General features: G+C 49.0%; 1 protein-coding gene across 6 annotated transcripts in view; it reads right to left on the bottom strand.

The window, feature by feature from the left end:
• Window positions 1–19,495, bottom strand: part of UCKL1 (uridine-cytidine kinase 1 like 1) — a 68,665-nt gene that overhangs the window by 14,795 nt on the left and 34,375 nt on the right. For 5 of the 6 annotated variants that reach the window (XM_035122406.3, XM_088674748.1, XM_035122409.3 and 2 more), the window contains exons 2-7: window positions 14,137–14,330; window positions 11,528–11,634; window positions 9,841–10,011; window positions 8,911–8,982; window positions 6,461–6,650; window positions 3,657–3,718 (exon numbers count right to left, since the gene is read on the bottom strand). In XM_035122406.3, the coding sequence (XP_034978297.1) occupies window positions 3,657–3,718; window positions 6,461–6,650; window positions 8,911–8,982; window positions 9,841–10,011; window positions 11,528–11,634; window positions 14,137–14,330 (796 nt within the window). Of the gene's footprint in view, window positions 1–203; window positions 221–3,656; window positions 3,719–6,460; window positions 6,651–8,910; window positions 8,983–9,840; window positions 10,012–11,527; window positions 11,635–14,136; window positions 14,331–19,495 lie in introns of all 6 variants that reach the window. The other variant, XM_035122407.3, reaches the window with a different exon arrangement.

Raw genomic sequence — 19,495 nt, 5'->3', positions numbered from 1 at the left:
TCCGGTGACCATTCTGCAGGAATTTATATGTTTAAACACACAAGTACACACACACACACACACACACACACACACACACACGCACACACAAACACACACAGCCCCAGCAAGCCGTCGGCTTAGCAGCACAGGTTATTAAGATGCATTTTTGTCCTTGCAAACTGAAAAAGGAGGAGAGGGAGACAGTTAGGAGAAGCCCTTACCTGACGCTGAGTTCTCTCTGCCGCGGCAACACAAAGAACACCGAGCAAACCCCCGTATTAAAACAGTGGAAACACCAGCAGGGCGTTAAGAGGCAAAAAAGGGGAAATAAAAACACAGGGAGACAGGTTTTCCCGGGATTCACAGCATTTGGAGCAGTTAGCATCTTTATTATTATTATTATTATTATTATTATTATTATTATTATTATTATTATTATTATTTTAAAGCACCTGCTGCGATTTCAGCTTTGCTCAGGGGGCAGCTCTCTTGGGGGGTAGGAGGCAGCTTTGCAAAGCGGCCGCAACTAACCGCGCAGCTACATTTCCCAAATACCGCCACGTCTGGCAGGTTCCACGCCCCCCCCCCAAATGTTGCAAACATATTTAATCGGGTTTAGGATTTCGCTCAGATCAAATTTTTCTTACGGTGTCTCTTTTTTAAAAAAATATATATATGTGTGTGTGGTGGGGAGAAAACAGAAGGGGAAAATGCGTCTGAACCCCAAACTGGTAGGAGCAGCTTCAGCATTCCCTGCTGATTTCGCACTTGAATTTAAAATTAGCATTTAAAAATAACTGAGAGGAGGGAGAGATTGGGGGGTGTGTGTGTGTGTGCACAGTCTGAATGGCGCATGTTGCAGGGATCCATGGAATGCTCGCTCTGAACACCCACATGGTGTGCAAGCCCATGGACCGAGGACCAAATAAAGACATCTTTGAAGCCACTGGAAATGCCAGCCTGCCATTCGGCTTCAGAATCCATCAGATCTGCCTAGGTTCTGTGGCAGCAGCCCGCCCCCCCCCCCCAGGTTATGGGGTTTCCTTCCTGGGGATGCTGCCCTGGCCCCATCCCTTGTGACTCTCAGGCAGGCAGGGGAAAAAACCAGTGTTTATTTCACTCTTTGAAATTCAGCACTGAAGGTTTTAAGCCTGCTCTTCCTGGTTCTTTCATGCGCTTTGTTTAAATCCTGCCACTGTTTACACTGGTTTCCTGGCGTTTTCCTTTAAACTGCTTTGCGATGTTTCCACAAGCCGGCAGCAGGTTACGAAAATGCGCTTTACACACAGACGTTTGCATAAATATTATCTCTGAAGAAGAAAGGCGAGTGGTTTTTGAGCAGCCTTCCTGAAGCTGTTGGCCTCTAGATATTTTGAACTATAACTCCCATCATCCCTGGGTGTTGCGTGCACAGGGAGTTGTAGTTCAAAAACATCCGGAGGGCCCCATGCTGGGGGAGGCTATTTTAGGGGGTGCAATTGAGTGCCACAGGCGTCTTAGAACAGAAGCTATGCCCTCCTGGGCATGGGAGGCAAGGTGGGTGGCTCTTCCCAAACGGTTTCGTCATATCCTCCCTGCTAGTATGGTTTAGTCCTTGAATTAAAAATTTAGAGTTTTTAAAAACTGCAGAGCAATAAACCTTTCAAAAATTTGACCCCGAGTTGCAGATTTATCGCAAACTGCCCCCTTCTCCCCCCAATGAGTTGAAATCTTCTCCCCACCCGGCAAGAGCTGTAAACTGAGCAAAAAAGCTGGACAAGCAAACAGCTTTTAAAGAAATATCACAGGAAGTGGGGACAGGCGGTTGGATACCCAAATACCCAAACTGACAACCCAATGGGCAACAGACGATGTCATGCGGTTAGTTTGCAAGTGAGTTCCGGAGACCCCCCAGTCATTCGGGGCAGGTACCAAGAACCTTCTCAAACAAGGCAGAAATTAACTTGCCACCTACATATGCATCTCAGGGGTGGGCTGAGGCTCTGGGGTTCCTTGGTAGTTTTCTAGATCCTTTTTGCTGGTCCCTAAATGGAGGTGGTGGGGCTGCTCCCCCCCCCCCACTACAAAAACAACAACAACCCACCCCACTTCTCAGAAGGGTCAGAGTGGGAGCAAATTCCCCCTTTCCTGGGAATTCCCAATTAGCCCAGTACTTCTCAAATTCAGCTGCAGTGGCTTCCCATATTATTTATTGCAAGGACAGAGAACCGGTGGCTCTTTTTTTTTGGCAAGACTACAAATCCCATCAGCCCTGAGCACTGGCCAGGCTGACAAGGAATGATGGGAATTGGAGTCCACTAGTATCTAGAGGGCCACAGGCTCCCCAAGCCCGGCTCATTGCTCTCGGCAGCTGGGTCTGTTCCACACAGTTAGTTGATATGGGGCTGATCCTCACCATAGGATCGTAGAATTGGATCCAGTGCTGAGAAGCAGTTTGATGTGAGCTCGGAGCTGCTGCCCCACCAAATACTATGCGGTCACACTCTACCTCAGTTGTGTTGGGCAATCCTGCATAGTGGTTAGAGTAATAATAAGAATAATAATGCCACCCTTCTGCTTTGCTCAGGGCCGTCTTAACCATAGGTGGCAGGGGTGCAGGGCACCCGGGCGCCAGGCTCTCAGGGGCGCCAGGCCGAGAGCCTGGGCCCCGAGAGTTGGAGTCCAGGGAAGAGCCCACTCATCAGTTGGAGTGCTGTGAGTTCAGGGGTGAGCAAATTAGCAAGGCGCTGAGGCGGCCAGCTGGCTCCACCTTCCTACATGGCTGGGATTGGCATAGGTCCGCATACACCACGAGGTGCCCGGCTGATGCCTCGGGCTAGTTTGTTGAGCTGGGCTCCTTATGTTTCCTCTTTTCTTTTCATAAACCAGAGGTAAGCATGGTGTCAGCTCCCTGAAAAAAGATCAATAACTCTGGGCAACCAGGGGGGGGCATATGCTTAAGGCAGCCCTGGCTTTGGTTGCCGCAGCCTTGCCCCAGTCTAACGATGTGGACAGATGTTGTTGGATTCCAAGGCCCATCAGCCTCAGCCAACGTGGCCAATGGCTGGGGGGGGGGGTTATTGGTTGCTGTAGCGCATCAACTTCTGGAAGGGGCAAGGTTGGAGGAAGCCCGGGAGAGTACGTTGGATTAGGACTTGAGCTGGTAAGCATTTGGCTGCCCACAAAGTCGCAGGTCTCTGGGCGATCTCGGGCCCGTGGCCTACCTCACAGGGCTGTGGTGAGGATCAAATGCTCCAGGAGTGTAGGAAAACAGGGAAGAGAACCTGATAGGTTGCCTCACTTTGCCGGAGGAAGGGCGGGATAAAGACACGGCAAATGACTTTTGCAGTCCTGCCCAGAGAATTTGCATGAGGACAGACTTCCCCAAGATGGCCTGCAGATGTTTGGAATTTGACCAGCTGGAGAAGACTGCCTTGAGAGATCCTTTGCTAGACGACTGGGAAGCCAAGTAGGGAGTCTGATCCGGAATCCCTTTCAGCAGAGTCTGAGGGTCTTTGGGATGCGTTCTGGGAAGAGGCCGGGCCTCCTTTCAGACCCCACCAGAAAATCCACCTCTGCAGCTCCGTTTGCCTGAAGACGTGGAAGCAAAGGAGGGGCTTGCAAGAGTCCCCCTACCCAACCGGCACACCCAGTGTGCTGCCCTTCCTCCTGTCCCGACCCACGGTAGTTCTTACCTCTTCCAGCTGGCTGTGGACATGCTGCACGATCAGATCAATGGCTACGGTGTTCCCACTGCCTGGAGTGGAGGAGAGAGAGAGAGAGAATATGGATAATAATAATAATAATTTATTAAGAGGACAGAGGAAGGTTTTCCTCCCTCTTTCATAAGACTGGTACTCGTGGGCATCCACTGGAGGGGTGGAAGATTCAGGATGCGGCACATAGTAAAACTGTGGAACTCCTTTCCGCAGGAGGCAGTGATAGCCACCAATTTGAAATATATATGCCACCAATCTGACTGGGTTCCCCCAGCCACTCTGGGAGGCTTTCAACAAATGAAAACACAATATGAACAGACTGCCTTCCTGTTCACAGTGGTTTTAATTATTTATTATTATTATTTCATTATTTATACCCCACCCATCTGGCTGAGACATCACCTTGCCGACAAAGGTCCATATAGTTAAAGCTATGGTTTTCCCAGTAGTGATGTATGGAAGTGAGAGCTGGACCATAAAGAAGGCTGATTGCCGAAGAATTGATGCTTTTGAATTATGGTGCTGGAGGAGACTCTTGAGAGTCCCATGGACTGCAAGAAGATCAAACCTCTCCATTCTGAAGGAAATCAGCCCTGAGTGCTCATTGGAAGGACAGATCCTGAAGCTGAGGCTCCAATACTTTGGCTACCTCATGAGAAGAGAAGACTCCCTGGAAAAGACCCTGATGTTGGGAAAGATTGAGGGCACAAGGAGAAGGGGACGACAGAGGACGAGATGGTTGGACAGTGTTCTCGAAGCTACGAGCATGAGTCTGACCAAACTGCGGGAGGCAGTGGAAGACAGGAGTGCCTGGCGTGCAGTGGTCCATGGGGTCACGAAGAGTCGGACACGACTAAACGACTAAACAACAACAACAACAACATCTGGCTGGGTTTCCCCAGCCACTCTGGGCAGCTTACAACATATCTAAAAAAAATTTAAATCAATCCTTTAAAATTCCCTTAAACTGGGCTGCCTTCAGGTGTCTTCTAAAAGTCAGATAGTTGTTTATTTCCTTTGACATCTGATGGGAGGGCATTCCACAGGGTGGGTGCTACTACCGAGAAGGCCCTCTGCCTGGTTCCTTGTAGCTTTGCTTCTCGCAGTGAGGGAACCGCCAGAAGGCCCTCGGAGCTGGATCTCAGTGTCCGGGCTGAACAATGGGGGTGGAGACGCTCCTTCAGGTATACAGGAGCAAGGCTGTTTAGGGATTTAAAGGTCAGCACAAAGACTTTGAATTTTGCTCGGAAACGTACTGGGGGCCAATGTAGGTCTTTCAGGACTATATGGTCCTAGCAGCCAATCCTAGCAGCTGCCGCATTCTGGATTAATTGCAGCTTTGAAGTCACTTTCAAAGGTAGCCCCACATAGAGTGCATTGCAGTAATCCAAGTGGGAAATAACTAGAGCATGCATCACTCTGGCAAGACAGTCTGTGGGCAGGGAGGGTCTCATCCTGCACACCAGATGGAGCTGGTAGACAGCTCCCCTGGACACAGAATTGACCTGCGCCTCCATGGACAGCTGTGAGTCCAAAATGACTCCCAGGCTGCTCACCTGGTCCTTCAGGGACACAGTTACCCCATTCAATACCAGGATACCTGTTTTCTAACAGCTATGACCCAGGAAAGCCACTAGAGGGCAGCAGAACACAGTCAACCCATACACAATCAATTTAACATTGCAATGTCCCTTACTTACAGCACCGTTTGCCAACGTGGTGCCCTCTGGCTGTTTTGGACGACAACTTCCATCAGCGCCAACCGACTGGGACAGAAGGGATTTGCAGAATCACAGAATTGCAGAGTTTGAAGGGACCCTGAGGGCCATCTAGTCCAACCCCCTTAATGCAGGAAACCTTTGACCAATGTGGGGCTCGCACCCACAACCCTGAGATTGAGAGTCTCATGCTCTCCTGACTGAGCTCTCCAAGCTCTCCTGGTCCGTGACATGTAGTTCGAAGCAGCTGGAAGGAACGCTGCCTTGCACAGTTGCTGCCTTTTTCTCAGTTGGTAGAGCAGGAGACTCTTAATCTCAGGGTCGTGGGTTTGAGACACACGTTGGTCAGGAGGCTGCACTAGATGACCCCAAAGGGTCCCTTCCAGCTCTACAATTCCATTATGTTTCTGTATATGCTGGAAGCCACCCAGAATGGCTGGGGCAATGCAGTCAGATGGGCAGGGTACATTTTATTATAATAATAATAATAATAATAATAATAATAATAATAATAATAATAATTTATTATTATTATTATTATTATTATTATTATTATTATTATTATTATTATTATTATTTTCCCCTTGTCCCTGATGTAGCTCTCCACCCACCCCTTCTTCCCTGGTGGGAAAGTGGCGCCATTTTGTGGTTTGCCTCAGGTGCCAAAATGCCTTGGGCGGGCCCTGAGGCTCACCATACCCAACATGTCTCACAGCCATGGAGAGCCTTGTTCTGACAGATAACACGCAGAATTTAACCACTGGACAAGCTGTTGTCCTGCCAGGTGAGACCATAGAGCATGGGTAGGCAAACTAAGGCCCGGGGGCTGGATCCAGCCCAATTGCCTTCTAAATCTGGCCCGTGGACGGCCTGGGAATCAGCATGTTTTTACATGAGTTGAATGTATCCTTTTATCTAAAACGCATCTCTGGGTTATTTGTGGGGCATAGGAATTCGTTCATTATTATATATATAGTCTGGCCCCCCACAAGGTCTGAAGGACAGTGGACCGGCCCCCTGCTGAAAAAGTTTGCTGACCCCTGCCATAGAGGGGACACCTACCCCGAGGGACGACGATGTCCGCCAGCCGCATAGTAGGTTGGATGTACTGGTCGAAGGCTGGCTTGACAAACTTGTTGTACTGCTTGATGACGCCCTCGATGTCCCTGCCACGCTCGCCAATGTCCCTGCGGAGGCGCCGGACCAGGCGGATGTCGGAGTCTGTGTCGACGAATATCTTCATGTCTAGAAGCTGGAAGGAGGGAGAGGGAATGAGGCACATGCAGATACCCCACTTATTGAACCATGGGCGTAGGCAGGGGGGGCAGGAGAAGGCAATTGCCCCCCCCTAGAAGCAGGGCCGCTGGCCAGCCTGCCCCGCTGCCCGCCCGGTGCTGTCTCCCCACAGCCAGCAAGGGAGAAGGGAGGCGGAGGGAAAGCCAGGCAACCGCTTTGCGTGGCTCTGGGGCTTTCCCTCCGCCTGCCCCGGCGATTGCAGAGGGGGAGGAGGGAGTCGGAGCAGCCCGATTTTGGGCTGATCCTGGCTCCCCCTCGCCCCTGCCGATCGCGGAGGGGGAGGAGGGAGTCGGAGCAGCCCGATTTTGGGCTGATCCTGGCTCCCCCTTGCCCCTGCCGATCGCGGAGGGGGAGGAGGGAGTCGGAGCAGCCCGATTTTGGGCTGATCCTGGCTCCCCCTCGCCCCTGCCGTTCGAGGAGGGGGAGGAGGGAGGGGGAGCAGCCCGATTTCGGGCTGATCCTGGCTCCCCCTCGCCCCTGCCGATCGCAGAGGGGGAGGAGGGAGTCGGAGCAGCCCGATTTCGGGCTGATCCTGGCTCCCCCTCGCCCCTGCTGTGGCCCCTCCCCCTGCCCCTTGCCCCCCCCTGATTTTCATCCTGGCTACGCCCCTGTATTGAACACAACGCGTTCCCAGGGAATCACTTGTTAGGCGGGCGTTCGCGTAACAAGCTTAAAGTTTTCATTATTTCCAATGCCGACATTTCCAATCCATGATATCCCCCCTCCCCGCCCCCGCCACGGATCCTTCCCCAAATGGCCACAGTCAACCCGCAAGAGACGAAGGAGAAACTGACTCGTCCCATGTCTCCTGCCCAATCCCATTTGTCCAATCCCTTATGGCGGGATGCCCTGTTCCTGCTGCCTACGTGATTTCCTGCTTCTTGGTTCATGGAGGGAGGTGGAGCCCAAATTCACCTTTCTTTAAGGGTTAAAACGGCATTGGAATGAGGAGAGTCGGTTAAAGTATGGATTTTCTACGAGTTTATACAGCTAGGTATGTCCCCTGAGCTGTCAAGTCGAAAGGGAACAGCTGCATCCAGAAAGAAGGAAACAGGGGATTTGAGAAGCCTTGCTTGCAAAGGTAGAGCCCACCATGGAACTCTTGGACTGTAGGCAGAAAGTGCCAAGGCTTTCTCCATTCAAAGATTTGTCTTTTAAGCAAGAGAAGCAGCCAAAAACCACCCACTCCCCTCTAGTGCAGATGCTTCTCTCCCAGCTGGACACTGGAGGTCACTGTTGCCCCAGGATTGCCCGACTGTGAAACAGACCATTAAGTGAATGTCTACATTACGATTTTTTTCCTGTGGTCGTTATATTGTCTGTTATTATTATTAGTAGTAGTAGTAAATTGTGTTTTTAATGTTGGACACCACCCTATGATCTTTGAATAAAGGGCAATATATAAATTGAAATAATAATAATAATAATAATAATAATAATAATAATAATAATAATAATAACAACAACAGCAGCAGCAGCAGCAATAATCCTTAGGGAGCTGCTAGACACTCATTGTGCCTGTGGTCACTCTTTGTGGGGAGACACTGTTTGTGCCCCAGGTCAGACCATTTGTCCACCCAGCCCTCCTCTGTCAACTCTGACTGGCAGCAGCAGATCTTTGAGGTCTCAGGCAGAGAGAAATCTTCCCCATCCCCTGCTAGGTGAGCATTTAAATCTGGAAACGCTTGGAATCAGGGACCTTCTAAGAAGAAGAAACAGACCCTCCCCTAAAAGCAGTCCTCTGTCCCCCAATTTTATTTTACACGACTTCTATATATAACAGTATACCTGAAGGAGTGTCTCCACCCCCATCGTTCTGCCCAGACACTGAGGTCCAGTGCCCAGGGCCTTTTGGCGGTTCCCACCCTGCGAGAAGCCAAGCTACAGGGAACCAGGCAGAGGGCCTTCTCCGTAGTGGCACCCGCCCTGTGGAACGTCCTCCCATCAGATGTCAAGGAGATAAACAACTACCTGACATTTAGAAAACATCTGAAGGCAGCCCTGTTTAGGGAAGTTTTTAATGTGTGAGAATTTAATGTATTTTAATCTTTGTTGGAAGCCGCCCAGAGTGGTTGGGAAAACCCAGTCGGATGGGCGAGGTACAAATAAAAAATTATTATTATTATTATTATTATTATTATTATTATTATTATTATTATTATTAAATAAAACAGGGTTAATGGGCCATTTCTGAAACACCAGCGATCCTACCATACCTTCAGGAGTTCCTTGTCTGCAAACGCCATGATGCCTTCAAATATGATCACATTGGCGCCGTAGAGCGTTTTCTGGAAAGAGAGAGGCACGCCATGAAGACCGGATAAACAAGCAAAACGAAACAAAACGTGGCTTTGAAAGGGGGGGCATCCTCATCCGGTGGGTCGCCAGTGCTTGATGGAAAGGAGAGGAGGGCAAGCTGGTTCAAATGTGCCAGCTGAGCACATCTAGAACGAACTGCCTGCCATGTTTGCCCAACGGAGGCTTTCCTACCACCTCGGCCCTCTCCCTCGCAAGAAGCAACAGCGGCCTGGGAGCCACTTCTAATCCGAATACAAAGAGAAGTGAAAAGGCAAGGATCCTCAAAGGGGGAGAGCGGAGGTTTGCTCGTAAGAAATATTGGATTTTAAACAGGCATGAAAATGCTTGCAGGCAAGGAGGAGAGAGAAAGGGAGAGCGGCGGGAGTCTTCCCATCGGATGCCAAACAGATAAACTATACAGTGGTGCCTCGCTAGACGAATTTAATTCGTTCCAGGGGTCAATTCTTATAATGAAAAATTCGTCTAGCGAATCCCATAGGAATGCATTGAATTTTTTTTCTTTTTTCTTTTTTGCCCATAGGAACACATTAATTGTATTTCAATGCATTCCTATGGGAAACCGCGATTCGCTAGACGAATTTTTCTGAAAACGAATTCCTCTAGCGAGGCAACCTCCGCTAGAAAAATCCTTTCGTTAAGCGAAAATTTCGTCTTACAGGGCAGCCCTGTCCAGGGAAGTTTTTAATGTTTGATGCTTTATGATGTTTTTACATTCTGCTGGAAGCCACCCAGTGTGGGCGGGGCAACCCAGTAAATACATAATAAAATCATCACCATCATCCTTCCTGTATAATAACCCTTAAAAGACCACCTGAAGCGTGGCTCACCCATTCTTTCTTGCGGCTGTGGGTAGTGAAGTCGTAAATGGGAATCTTGACGCTTTTGCCTTGCTTGAGTTTCTTCAGGGTGGAGATGATCAGGTCGAAGTCAAAGGCGTCGGGGTGGTCGAAGTTGAAATCGTTGCTGGATGCCTGCTGCTGCTGCTCCTTAGTCAGGACCTGACAGAGAAAGAGAGCGGTCACCCTCCGAAGGGGAGGACAGGCAGGGAAGGGTGGGGGATCAGGGAGGAGGAAAGCCCTTGGGAAAAGACCTCTTCTTTTGGTGTGGTTCCATTACAAGACGGCCCAGAGGTGCTTCCTGTTCCCTGAATCTCTGCGCTCTCTTTGTAATACTGTTATGAGTTTGGGGTGGGGGCAAGTAGGCTGTATGCAGACCCACTTCTGACCCCTGGGTCAAGTAAGTGTTAAAATAAAAGCCAGGCTAGCTTTCCTGGGTTGAGGTGATAGCTTGGGTGATGAGCCATTAAAGGGAAGAAAAGAAAGCAGATCTGTGAGAGGTGGCAAATTTGGGGCGGGGGGGGGGAGGCCTCCTTCAACTGGCTGCTGGTTAGAAAAAGACAAAAGCAATAGTTGGGAGTTGGCAATGATGCGACCTAAAAGTAAAGCAGCGAGCTGGAGAGAGAGTCGGAGCAACTTTCGAGCAATGTTTTATTTCTGTTTAAAAACAAGGCTGTGGCTATGGGAGAAACAGGACCCTCGAGGGGGTTGATGCTACAAAGTCCTCCATCTTGACACAGGCATCTCTCACTCACAGGTTTCCCTCCTCTGGGAAACATATGTCCCACTTCTAACACCAGTGTTGCACGCAACCCCAATTGAGTGATGTGAGATTCCAGGGGTTCCAGGCACTTACCCAGGGTTTGTGTTTCCTTTTGAGAATGAGGAACACAGGAGATTGTGGGGTCCTTGTGATATATGGCTTATTTACACACACATATATAACCTGAGCCTACGATGCAGGGGCTTGCAGTATTAACACCTCGAAAGGATTCAAAGAGAAATCAAGGGTTGCTCTCAAAGGGTTGCCCTGACTCTCCTGCTCGCTGCTTTGCTTCTAGGTCACATCATTGCAAATTCTGCTGCTCTTGCTGGTTGGGGTGGGACCCTTCCGCCAGGCCTGTGAGGGGCAACGGTGGAATTGCCTGTGTGTGTGCTTGGGATCAACTAGCTCCCCCGTGATCCCACCTGCAACAAAAGCCAGCAGATCCCAGCTAGACCTCAAGAAGGCCAAGACACCACCTTGCAATGTCAAAAAACTGCATGAGGGTCAATTTTAGGAAGGTTGGGTCCCCAGGCTATTTCTCAAAGGTTGCTAAAAAAACACAACCCTCATGTATTTTCTGAATCGGAACATTCAGTTTTGTCATAATAAGAACCTGTTACATTGACATTGCAGGGCTTGAGCTTGCTTGTTTTCCTCTCCCCTCCCCACCCCTCTTTCCTTTTGGGTCGTGCCTAGTTGAACTGCAAAGCTTGAGATCAGAGACTGAGCAATTGCTATTAAGCTGTAAGCAGCCAGGGAGCTTCTTCCAGCTGAAGAGAAAAGGCATGAAACAAATGCCTCTGAATTAACAAATATGATGCCCTGCTCTAACACTTTCACCTTGTTCCCTTTCCTAAAAGAAGAAAATTAAACAGAAATGAAGGTTATGACGCTGAGCTCTGCCTCTCTCACCTTGTAGAAGGAGTCCATGGAAAGGAGAACCACCCAGGGCACGTCTAAAGCCTCGATTATCATCCTGGCCACGGTGGTCTTCCCTGAGGCACTGCCTCCGCCGAGACCTGATGTAAATGAATCAGTTTAGTTTCAGTTTCATCTATTTATTAAAAACATTTTGATTGATTGAATTTATATATTTATATCATTTTAAAAGGGCATAGGATGTCAATCAGATCAACCAAAGGCCGGGTAAAAAAGGAGCGTTTTTGCCCGGCGCCTAAAGGTGTATAATGAAGGCACCAGGCGAACGTCCCTGGGGAGAGCGTTCCACAGACACGGAGCCACTGCAGAAAAGGCCCTGTTCTTGTGTTGCCGCCCTCCGGACCTCTCGAGGAGGGGGCACACAAAGGAGGGCCTCAGATGATCATTGCGGGGTCCGGGTAGGTTCATATGGAAAGAGGCTTTCCTTGAGGTATTGCGGCCCTGAGCCGTTTAAGGCTTTATAGGTCAAACCCAGCACTTTGAATTTGGCCTGGAAACTCATTGGTAGCCAGTGCAGTCGGACCAGGATCAGTGTAATATGCTGAAACCGTCTTGCTCCGGTGAGCCACCTGGCTGCTGAATTCTGCACCAGCTGAAGTTTCTGAACTGTCTTCAGAGGCAGCCCTATGTATAACGCATTGCAGTAATCTAACCTTGAAGTTATCAGAGCATAGACGACAGTATTTAGGCCATCCCTGTCCAGATAGGGGCGTAGCTGGGCCACCAGCTGAAGCTGATGGAAGGCACTCTGGGCCACTGAGGCCATCTGAGCCTCAAGCGACAGCAAAGGATCCAGGAGGATCCCCAAGCTATGAACCTGATCCTTCAGAGGAAGTGTAACGCCATCAAGAGCAGGCGACCTCCCAGCCATCTGGTCAACCTTCCTTTATCCTGACAGATCCCAGGGCAGAATAAGAAGGATATTTTTATTTATTACTAGCTGGCCCAGCCACGCGTTGCTGTGGCTCATCCCTGTGATTGGCTCCACCCTGTCCTGACCCTTGACCTATCTCGGCCCCTCGGCCCAGTCTACAAAGCCAAGCCAAGATGCTGTGGGGAGGGAAGGTTTCCTAGCTGCAGTACCTGTGTAGCCATCGCTAGAGGGCGCTGTTTTGCAACCTCTCCTGTGCTCCCAGCACCCCCGGCTGTCTGAGTTTTGTGTTCGGGAACAGTGGGCTTTACCTGCCATAGGTGTGACATCTATCTACGCAACCTGTATATGGCCACTCACATATTCGCTTGGGACGTTGTGTCCAAATTTGAACGCAATTGGTCAAGCGGTTTTGGTGAGAAGTGGAGACCAACACACATGCTCCTTTTACATTTTTATATATATATATATATATATATATATATATATATATATATATATATATATATATATAGATTTATTAAATTTGCATACTGCCCTTCATCTTTTTGCAGAGAGCTGTAGCAAGCACAAGTGGATGCTTGTTGTGCAGCTGCAAACAGGAGGGTGCAGCTTTTGTTTCAGTCTTGTGTTTACTGATGGCTCAATTCTGGGAGTCTGTGTGTGTGTGTCCTCCGCCCCCCCCCCCCGAATATTGCCAGCATATTGAGGAAGCAACTTGCTTATCCAAATCTCTCTCTGGTCCCAGTTCTGGGACTTGGGCATCAGGTAATAAGTTAAAGAAAGTGGTCCCTACCAGGGAAGAATGGCAAACCAAGTTGATGGACTATGCTGAAATGGCAAAATTAACTAGAAGGCTCAGGAACCAAGAGGACAAGAACTTTAAAATGGAATTGCGGGGGGGGGGGGGAATTACACTGTATAGCAAATGAAAACATTAGCAGGATTTTAATCACACTTGCAAGGTAGCAAATACTATGGACAGTTTAGATGGATATAAAATATGGATAATGGAATGATATGCAGTTGTAAATGTTGGGATTAGGACCCATGGAGGGGATTGGGGGGGGGGGTGTCTCGAGATTTTTTTCTTTTCCCTTTCTGCTTTATTGTTCTTCAACACATCTATACAATATAAACATTCATTCATTATTATCCATAAATCAAAATGGTCAAATATCACAACACCACCAAAAAAAGCTACAAACTCTCTGACATTAAATTTTCTTCATCAACTTCCCGTCCTTTCCATATTACTTCCATTTTAATAAACTTGTTGCATGAACTAAACTACTTAATTACTAAAAAGATATTAAACTCATGTACATTTCCCTTTAAGATAATTCTTTACAGAAGTCTCAAGATTCGGAGAAATCTATTTATATGTAATTGGTTTTGCTTTAAAATTATATTTGTAAAATCAAATAAAAATTATTATTATTTTTTTTTAAAGAATAAGTTAAAGAAAACTGGAATGCATTGCTAGTTGTTTAAGAGCGATGTGTTGAGTTGTACCTGCAGCTTTTTTTTTTTTTTTGCAACGAGTTTAAAGACAGTTTGCAGTAAACCTGGGACTTTGCATGAAGTCCAGATGAGGGAATTCTGCTCACATAACTCTAGCAGGTGCGAACTCTGAAGGCAGCACTGAAAAGCCCCTCCATCTTATTCCCAAAACGCGACCAGCCCTCGCTCCCAGAGGGAGGTGTCTTACCGATGACAAAGGCCTCCTTCGACTGCGCACCATGCTCGTTGTACCAGGGGGGCCGGCCGGCTGTGTAGATTGTTCTCTTGCTGGTCCGCAGAAGGGGCGGCTCAGATTTGCACTGGCTGGTGGTCCGTTTCCGCGGCGACCTCGTGGAGCCCACTGCAGGGAGCAGCCTGTCCAGGGATTCGGCGCTGCTGTTGCTAAGGAGACAAGGAGAGGGAGATGTGGATGAGGTGGGAAACCTACCTCACAGGGTTGTTGTGAGGGATTGAAGGAGGAGATAACCACACATGCCGCCTCAAGCTCCTTAGCAGAAAAAGGCAGGAGTGTAAATGCAATGGGGGGGGGGGGAATCTGAGCCTGTATAGGGAACAGAGTAGCTGTAACAGTAGGGTGTGCCATTTTAAGGGGCAAAATAATTTTTTTGCTAATTTTTTTCAGTGACTTGTTTTTATTTTAAATAATGTTTTTGGGTGTGAGGAATTAAAACCTGCTATTATTTTTGTGTCTGGACAACATTTAGACTGGTAAGTCTACGTTTGATGAAGCACATAAGCTGTTTCAGTAAGCCAAAGAATTTCAGTTTTGCCTTCTGAGAATATCAGGTGATGCTGAATCATAGCAATAATAAAAAATAAAAAAATAAGATTAATAGAATATTACTCGGATTGCAAGTACTCAGCAATCGTTTTCAAAGATTTCCATGCAATTTTACACACATTTTACATTTACCAAGCAAACCGAAATCATATTAACTTAATCAAAGTATCTTTTGAATGCCTAAGCCATGTTACAACTTTCTTTGTTTGCTTTGGAATTTGAAAGTTGAAAAAAGTGAACATGCCCCAGTGTAAGAGGGACCTGTAAATTGCCCTGTGACCCTCAAATGAAGGGCAGTGGAACGGCTATTGAACTATTTGCCGCCTGGACTGCTTCAGGTGAGAAGCTCAAATCATCCAACATGTCTGACAAGCTGGAACGTGTCCAGAAGAGGGCAACCAAAATGGTAAAAGGCCTGGAAACGATGCCTTATGAGGAACGGCTTAGGGAGCTGGGTATGTTTAGCCTGGAGAAGAGAAGGTTAAGGGGTGATATGATAGCCATGTTCAAATATATAAAAGGATGCCATATAGAGGAGGGAGAAAGGTTGTTTTCTGCTGCTCCAGAGAAGCGGACACGGAGCAATGAATTCAAACTTCAAGAAAGAAGATTCCACCTAAACATTAGGAAGAACTTCCTGACAGTAAGAGCTGTTTGGCAGTGGAATTTGCTACCAAGGAGTGTGGTGGAGTCTCCTTCTTTGGAGGTCTTTAAGCAGAGGCTTGACAGGCATATGTCAAGAATGCTTTGATGGTGTTTCCTGCTTGGCAGGGGGTTGGACTGGATGGCCCTTGTGGTCCCTTCCAACTCTACGATTCTGTGATTCATGCTACAATTCCCAGTGGTTTCACAATTCATCCCTCTTCACAGGGTGTTGTGTATTGAGTCAAAGGATTTTATATCTGTATTATTATTGTCTGTATTTGCATTAGGATAAAGTAACTGCCTTTTGGTTCCAGAGGGTACAGCTACTATTGGTTCATTTAAGCTGCTGTATTTGGATCCTCTGTCTTATTGGTTTCCTCCAAAAGGCAGCACTGTGATTGCTTGATATTGTTCCCTCCAAAATGTATCCCTTCCTAGCTAGTCCCCTGTCCCTATAAATGTAGCTTTCCTCTCCTCAGTCTTCAGTCTTGTTCACTTTAATAAAGAGCTGTTACTAGAGAACTGTCTCCAGCATGTTTTGTCAAGAGAGCTGAAATCACAAACCCCACGTCACAACAACTGGCGACGAGGATGGGATCCGGAATGCTGAGGAGCGGTTAAACACAGCCCTGCCTCAGAGTCCGGATTGCAGCTTAGAACAAGACTCACTGGCCAGCTGAGAAGACGACTCTGCCCGCTAGGACAATGGAGAGTCCAAGGGTATTGGAGCCCTTCCAGCCATCAGAGCCCCACACATGGGAAGACTACGTCGAACGCTTCGAGTTCTTTGCAGTGGCTCAAGGGATCACCGATGCCAGCAAAAGAAGGGCCACATTCCTGAGCTACTGTGGGCCCGAGACCTTCAAGCTGGCCAAGGCATTACTTGCTCCAGCGAAGCTGAGTGAGACATCTCTCAAAGATATTCTTGCCTGCCTAACAAGCCACTTGGCGCCTACTGAGACCAAGATGGCCCGGCGGATGGAGTTCCATAAGAGGCAGCAGCATGCTGGGGAGTCTGTATCCACATTTCTGGCTGAACTCCGGAAGCTCGCTCAGCACTGCGGCTTCCAAAATCTGGAAGAGACTCTCCTGGATCGGTTTATTGGTGGTCTGAGCAGCAAGAAAGCCAGAAGACGCATCGTGGCTAAAGAAGAGGTTACCCTTGCTTCAGCCTTGAAGGAGGCCACCGCCACGGAGAATTATGAAAGAGTGGAGCTTGATGCCAGTCGCAAGGCCACTAAGCCACAGATAGAAGTTGCACATGCCATGGACGAGCTAGAGGCTACTCCGAGCCAGAGCCCAGTCCGTGGGGTCGAGTTGGTGCGTCAGGCCTGCACAGTGCACAAAGATCGCCGAGGCAGTTGCCCAGGTTGTGGCGGAAACCATGAGCGGAAGAGTTGTCGTTTCAGGGATGCTATGTGCCGGACGTGCGGAAAGACGGGTCACATCGCCAGGGTCTGTAGATCGGCGGCGTCGGGAGCAACAGGAGCACCTAGACTGGAGCATCGCAGACCGCCCACAGCAACTCGTTTTCTAAAGGACTGCCACTACGTAACGGAGATCAACGGGAGGGCCGTGCAGTTTCCAGCGCAAGGCAAGGCACACGTCAAGGTGAAGATTGAGGGTCAGCAGTGCGACATGGAGGTGGACTCCGGATCTGCATTCACCATCGTGTCGGACCAGACCGCGAAGACATTCTTCCTCAGGGGTAAGTTGCCCCCTCTGGAGCCCTTCCCGGCAACCTTGCAGTCGTACTCAGCAGGCCGCATCCATGTTTTGGGAATGTGTGCCGTGAGAGTACAGTTCCGGGACAAACAGGCTGTACTCAAACTGGTGATTGCGAAGGGCAGTCGCCCCAGTCTCCTGGGCACTGACTGGTTCCCCGCCCTGGGACTGAGTATCTCAGGGCTTAATTCAATCCAAACCTGCCCTGAGATGAGCGAGGCATTATGCAAGGAATTTGCTGGTCTCTTTAATGGAAAACTGGGTTGTTATAAAGGGCCCCCAGTTGACTTCGAGTTGGACCCCGGGGTGGCCCCAATCCGACTCAAACCAAGGCGAGTGCCATTTGCACTGCAACCCAAGATCGAGGCAGAGCTGGATAAATTGGTCAAGCAGGGAGTTCTCTCACCCGTGGACTCTGCTAAGTGGGAGACTCCAATCGTCACGCCCCTTAAAGCAAATGGGGAAGTCAGGATATGTGCAGATTACAAATGTACTATCAATAAGGCACTCAGGGGAAACTCATACCCCATTCCAGTCGTATCACATCTGTTGGCTAAACTGGCTGGGGGCAAGGTGTTCGCCAAAATTGACCTGGCACAAGCTTACCAACAGCTGCCAGTAACCCCACAATCAGCGGAAGCACAGACTATTGTCACACATAAAGGGGCGTTCAGAGTTAACAGATTACAGTTCGGAGTTTGTGTGGCCCCAGGGATTTTTCAAGGGCTCATGGAACGCCTGTTAAGAGGTCTGCCGGGGGTCTTGCCATTTTTTGATGACGTTTTGATTGCTGGAAAAGACCCACAGGAACTGGTTGCGCGTGTCCGTGCAGTGTTGCTCAAGTTCAAGGAGGTGGGGTTGCAACTGAAAAAAGAAAAATGCAGTTTTGGGGTGCCAACTGTGGATTTCTTGGGGTTTAAAATTGATGCATCAGGCATCCACCCCACAGATGCTAAGATTAAGGCCATCATCGAGGCACCACGACCACAGAACAAGACGGAGTTGCAGTCATTCCTGGGACTTATTAACTTTTATCATTCGTTCTTACCCCAGAAAGCTTCGGTAGCTGAACCATTACATAGACTATTGCAGAAAAAGAATGTGTGGCGATGGGGGCGGGAGCAGCAGAAGGCTTTTGACTCCTTGCGAGGAATGCTGAGTAGCAGGAGCGTCCTTGCTCATTATGATGAGTCGAAGCCGCTGGTCCTGGCATGTGATGCCTCTCAATACGGCCTGGGGGCTGTGCTGAGTCATAGGGAACCGGATGGGTCGGAAAAGCCCATCTCTTTCTATTCCCGTACGTTGTCGCCCACAGAGCGCAACTATGCTCAAATTGATAAAGAGGCACTGGCTATTGTGTCCGGAATCAAAAGGTTCTATGATTATTTGTACGGTCGCCATTTCTCCATTGAAACGGACCACAAACCACTGTTAGGGTTGTTCAACCCAAACAAACAAACGCCACAAATTCTCTCCCCCAGAATGTTGCGTTGGTCAATATTCCTGAATGGGTTCCAGTACACCTTGACCCATGTGCCGGGGAAACAGTTGTGCCATGCTGATGCGCTGAGTCGATTGCCCCTTCCTGGCGGGAGCAATGAGGATCCTGCTCCGGCGGAGCACATTATGATGCTAGAAACACTTCCGGGGGCTCCTGTAACAGCTACGGATATAGCTGAGAAAACTAGGAAAGATGCTGTTCTCTCCCGTGTGCTCACTTGGGTGGGGAGGGGGTGGCCAGGTGGTCCGCATGAAGAAAAATTCAGGCCTTATGCGACAAGGCAGCACGAATTGTCCATGCATAAGGGTTGTCTCCTATGGGGAGATAGGGTGATCATCCCAGCACCACTGAGAAACAGGGTTCTTGAGACGCTTCACATGGGACACCCGGGAATGGTCAGGATGAAGTCGCTAGCCCGATGTTATGTGTGGTGGCCTGGAATGGACCAGAACATAGAACAATGGGTACGAACATGCAAGGCATGCCAAGAGGTGCGGCCAGAAGTGGCCAGAGCACCAGTCCACTGGTGGGAGCAGTCCAGGACTCCCTGGAGCCGGCTGCACATAGATTTTGCTGGGCCATTCCAAGGGAAGGTCTTTTTGGTTATCGTTGATGCATATTCCAAATGGTTAGAAGTGGCGATGGTCCCTAGCATGGCATCAGCTGCCGTAATCAAGGTGTTGAGGCAGCTGTTTGCTACCCACGGGTTACCTGAGACCATTGTATCAGATAATGGGGCAGCTTTTGTATCCCAAGAATTCAGGGCATTCTTGGCTGATAACTTTATAAGAGGGGTCACATCCGCGCCCTTTCACCCATCCTCCAATGGGCAGGCTGAGCGCATGGTAAGAACAGCCAAAGAATCCATTGCGCGCTTAATGGAGGGTAACTGGT

The sequence above is a fragment of the Zootoca vivipara genome, chromosome 7 (assembly GCF_965207765.1).
Source record: "Zootoca vivipara chromosome 7, rZooViv2.hap1.1, whole genome shotgun sequence".
Lineage (NCBI taxonomy): Eukaryota > Metazoa > Chordata > Lepidosauria > Squamata > Lacertidae > Zootoca > Zootoca vivipara.
Note: the sequence above shows the minus strand (reverse complement) of the source record. Positions and strands in the feature narration are given on the sequence as shown.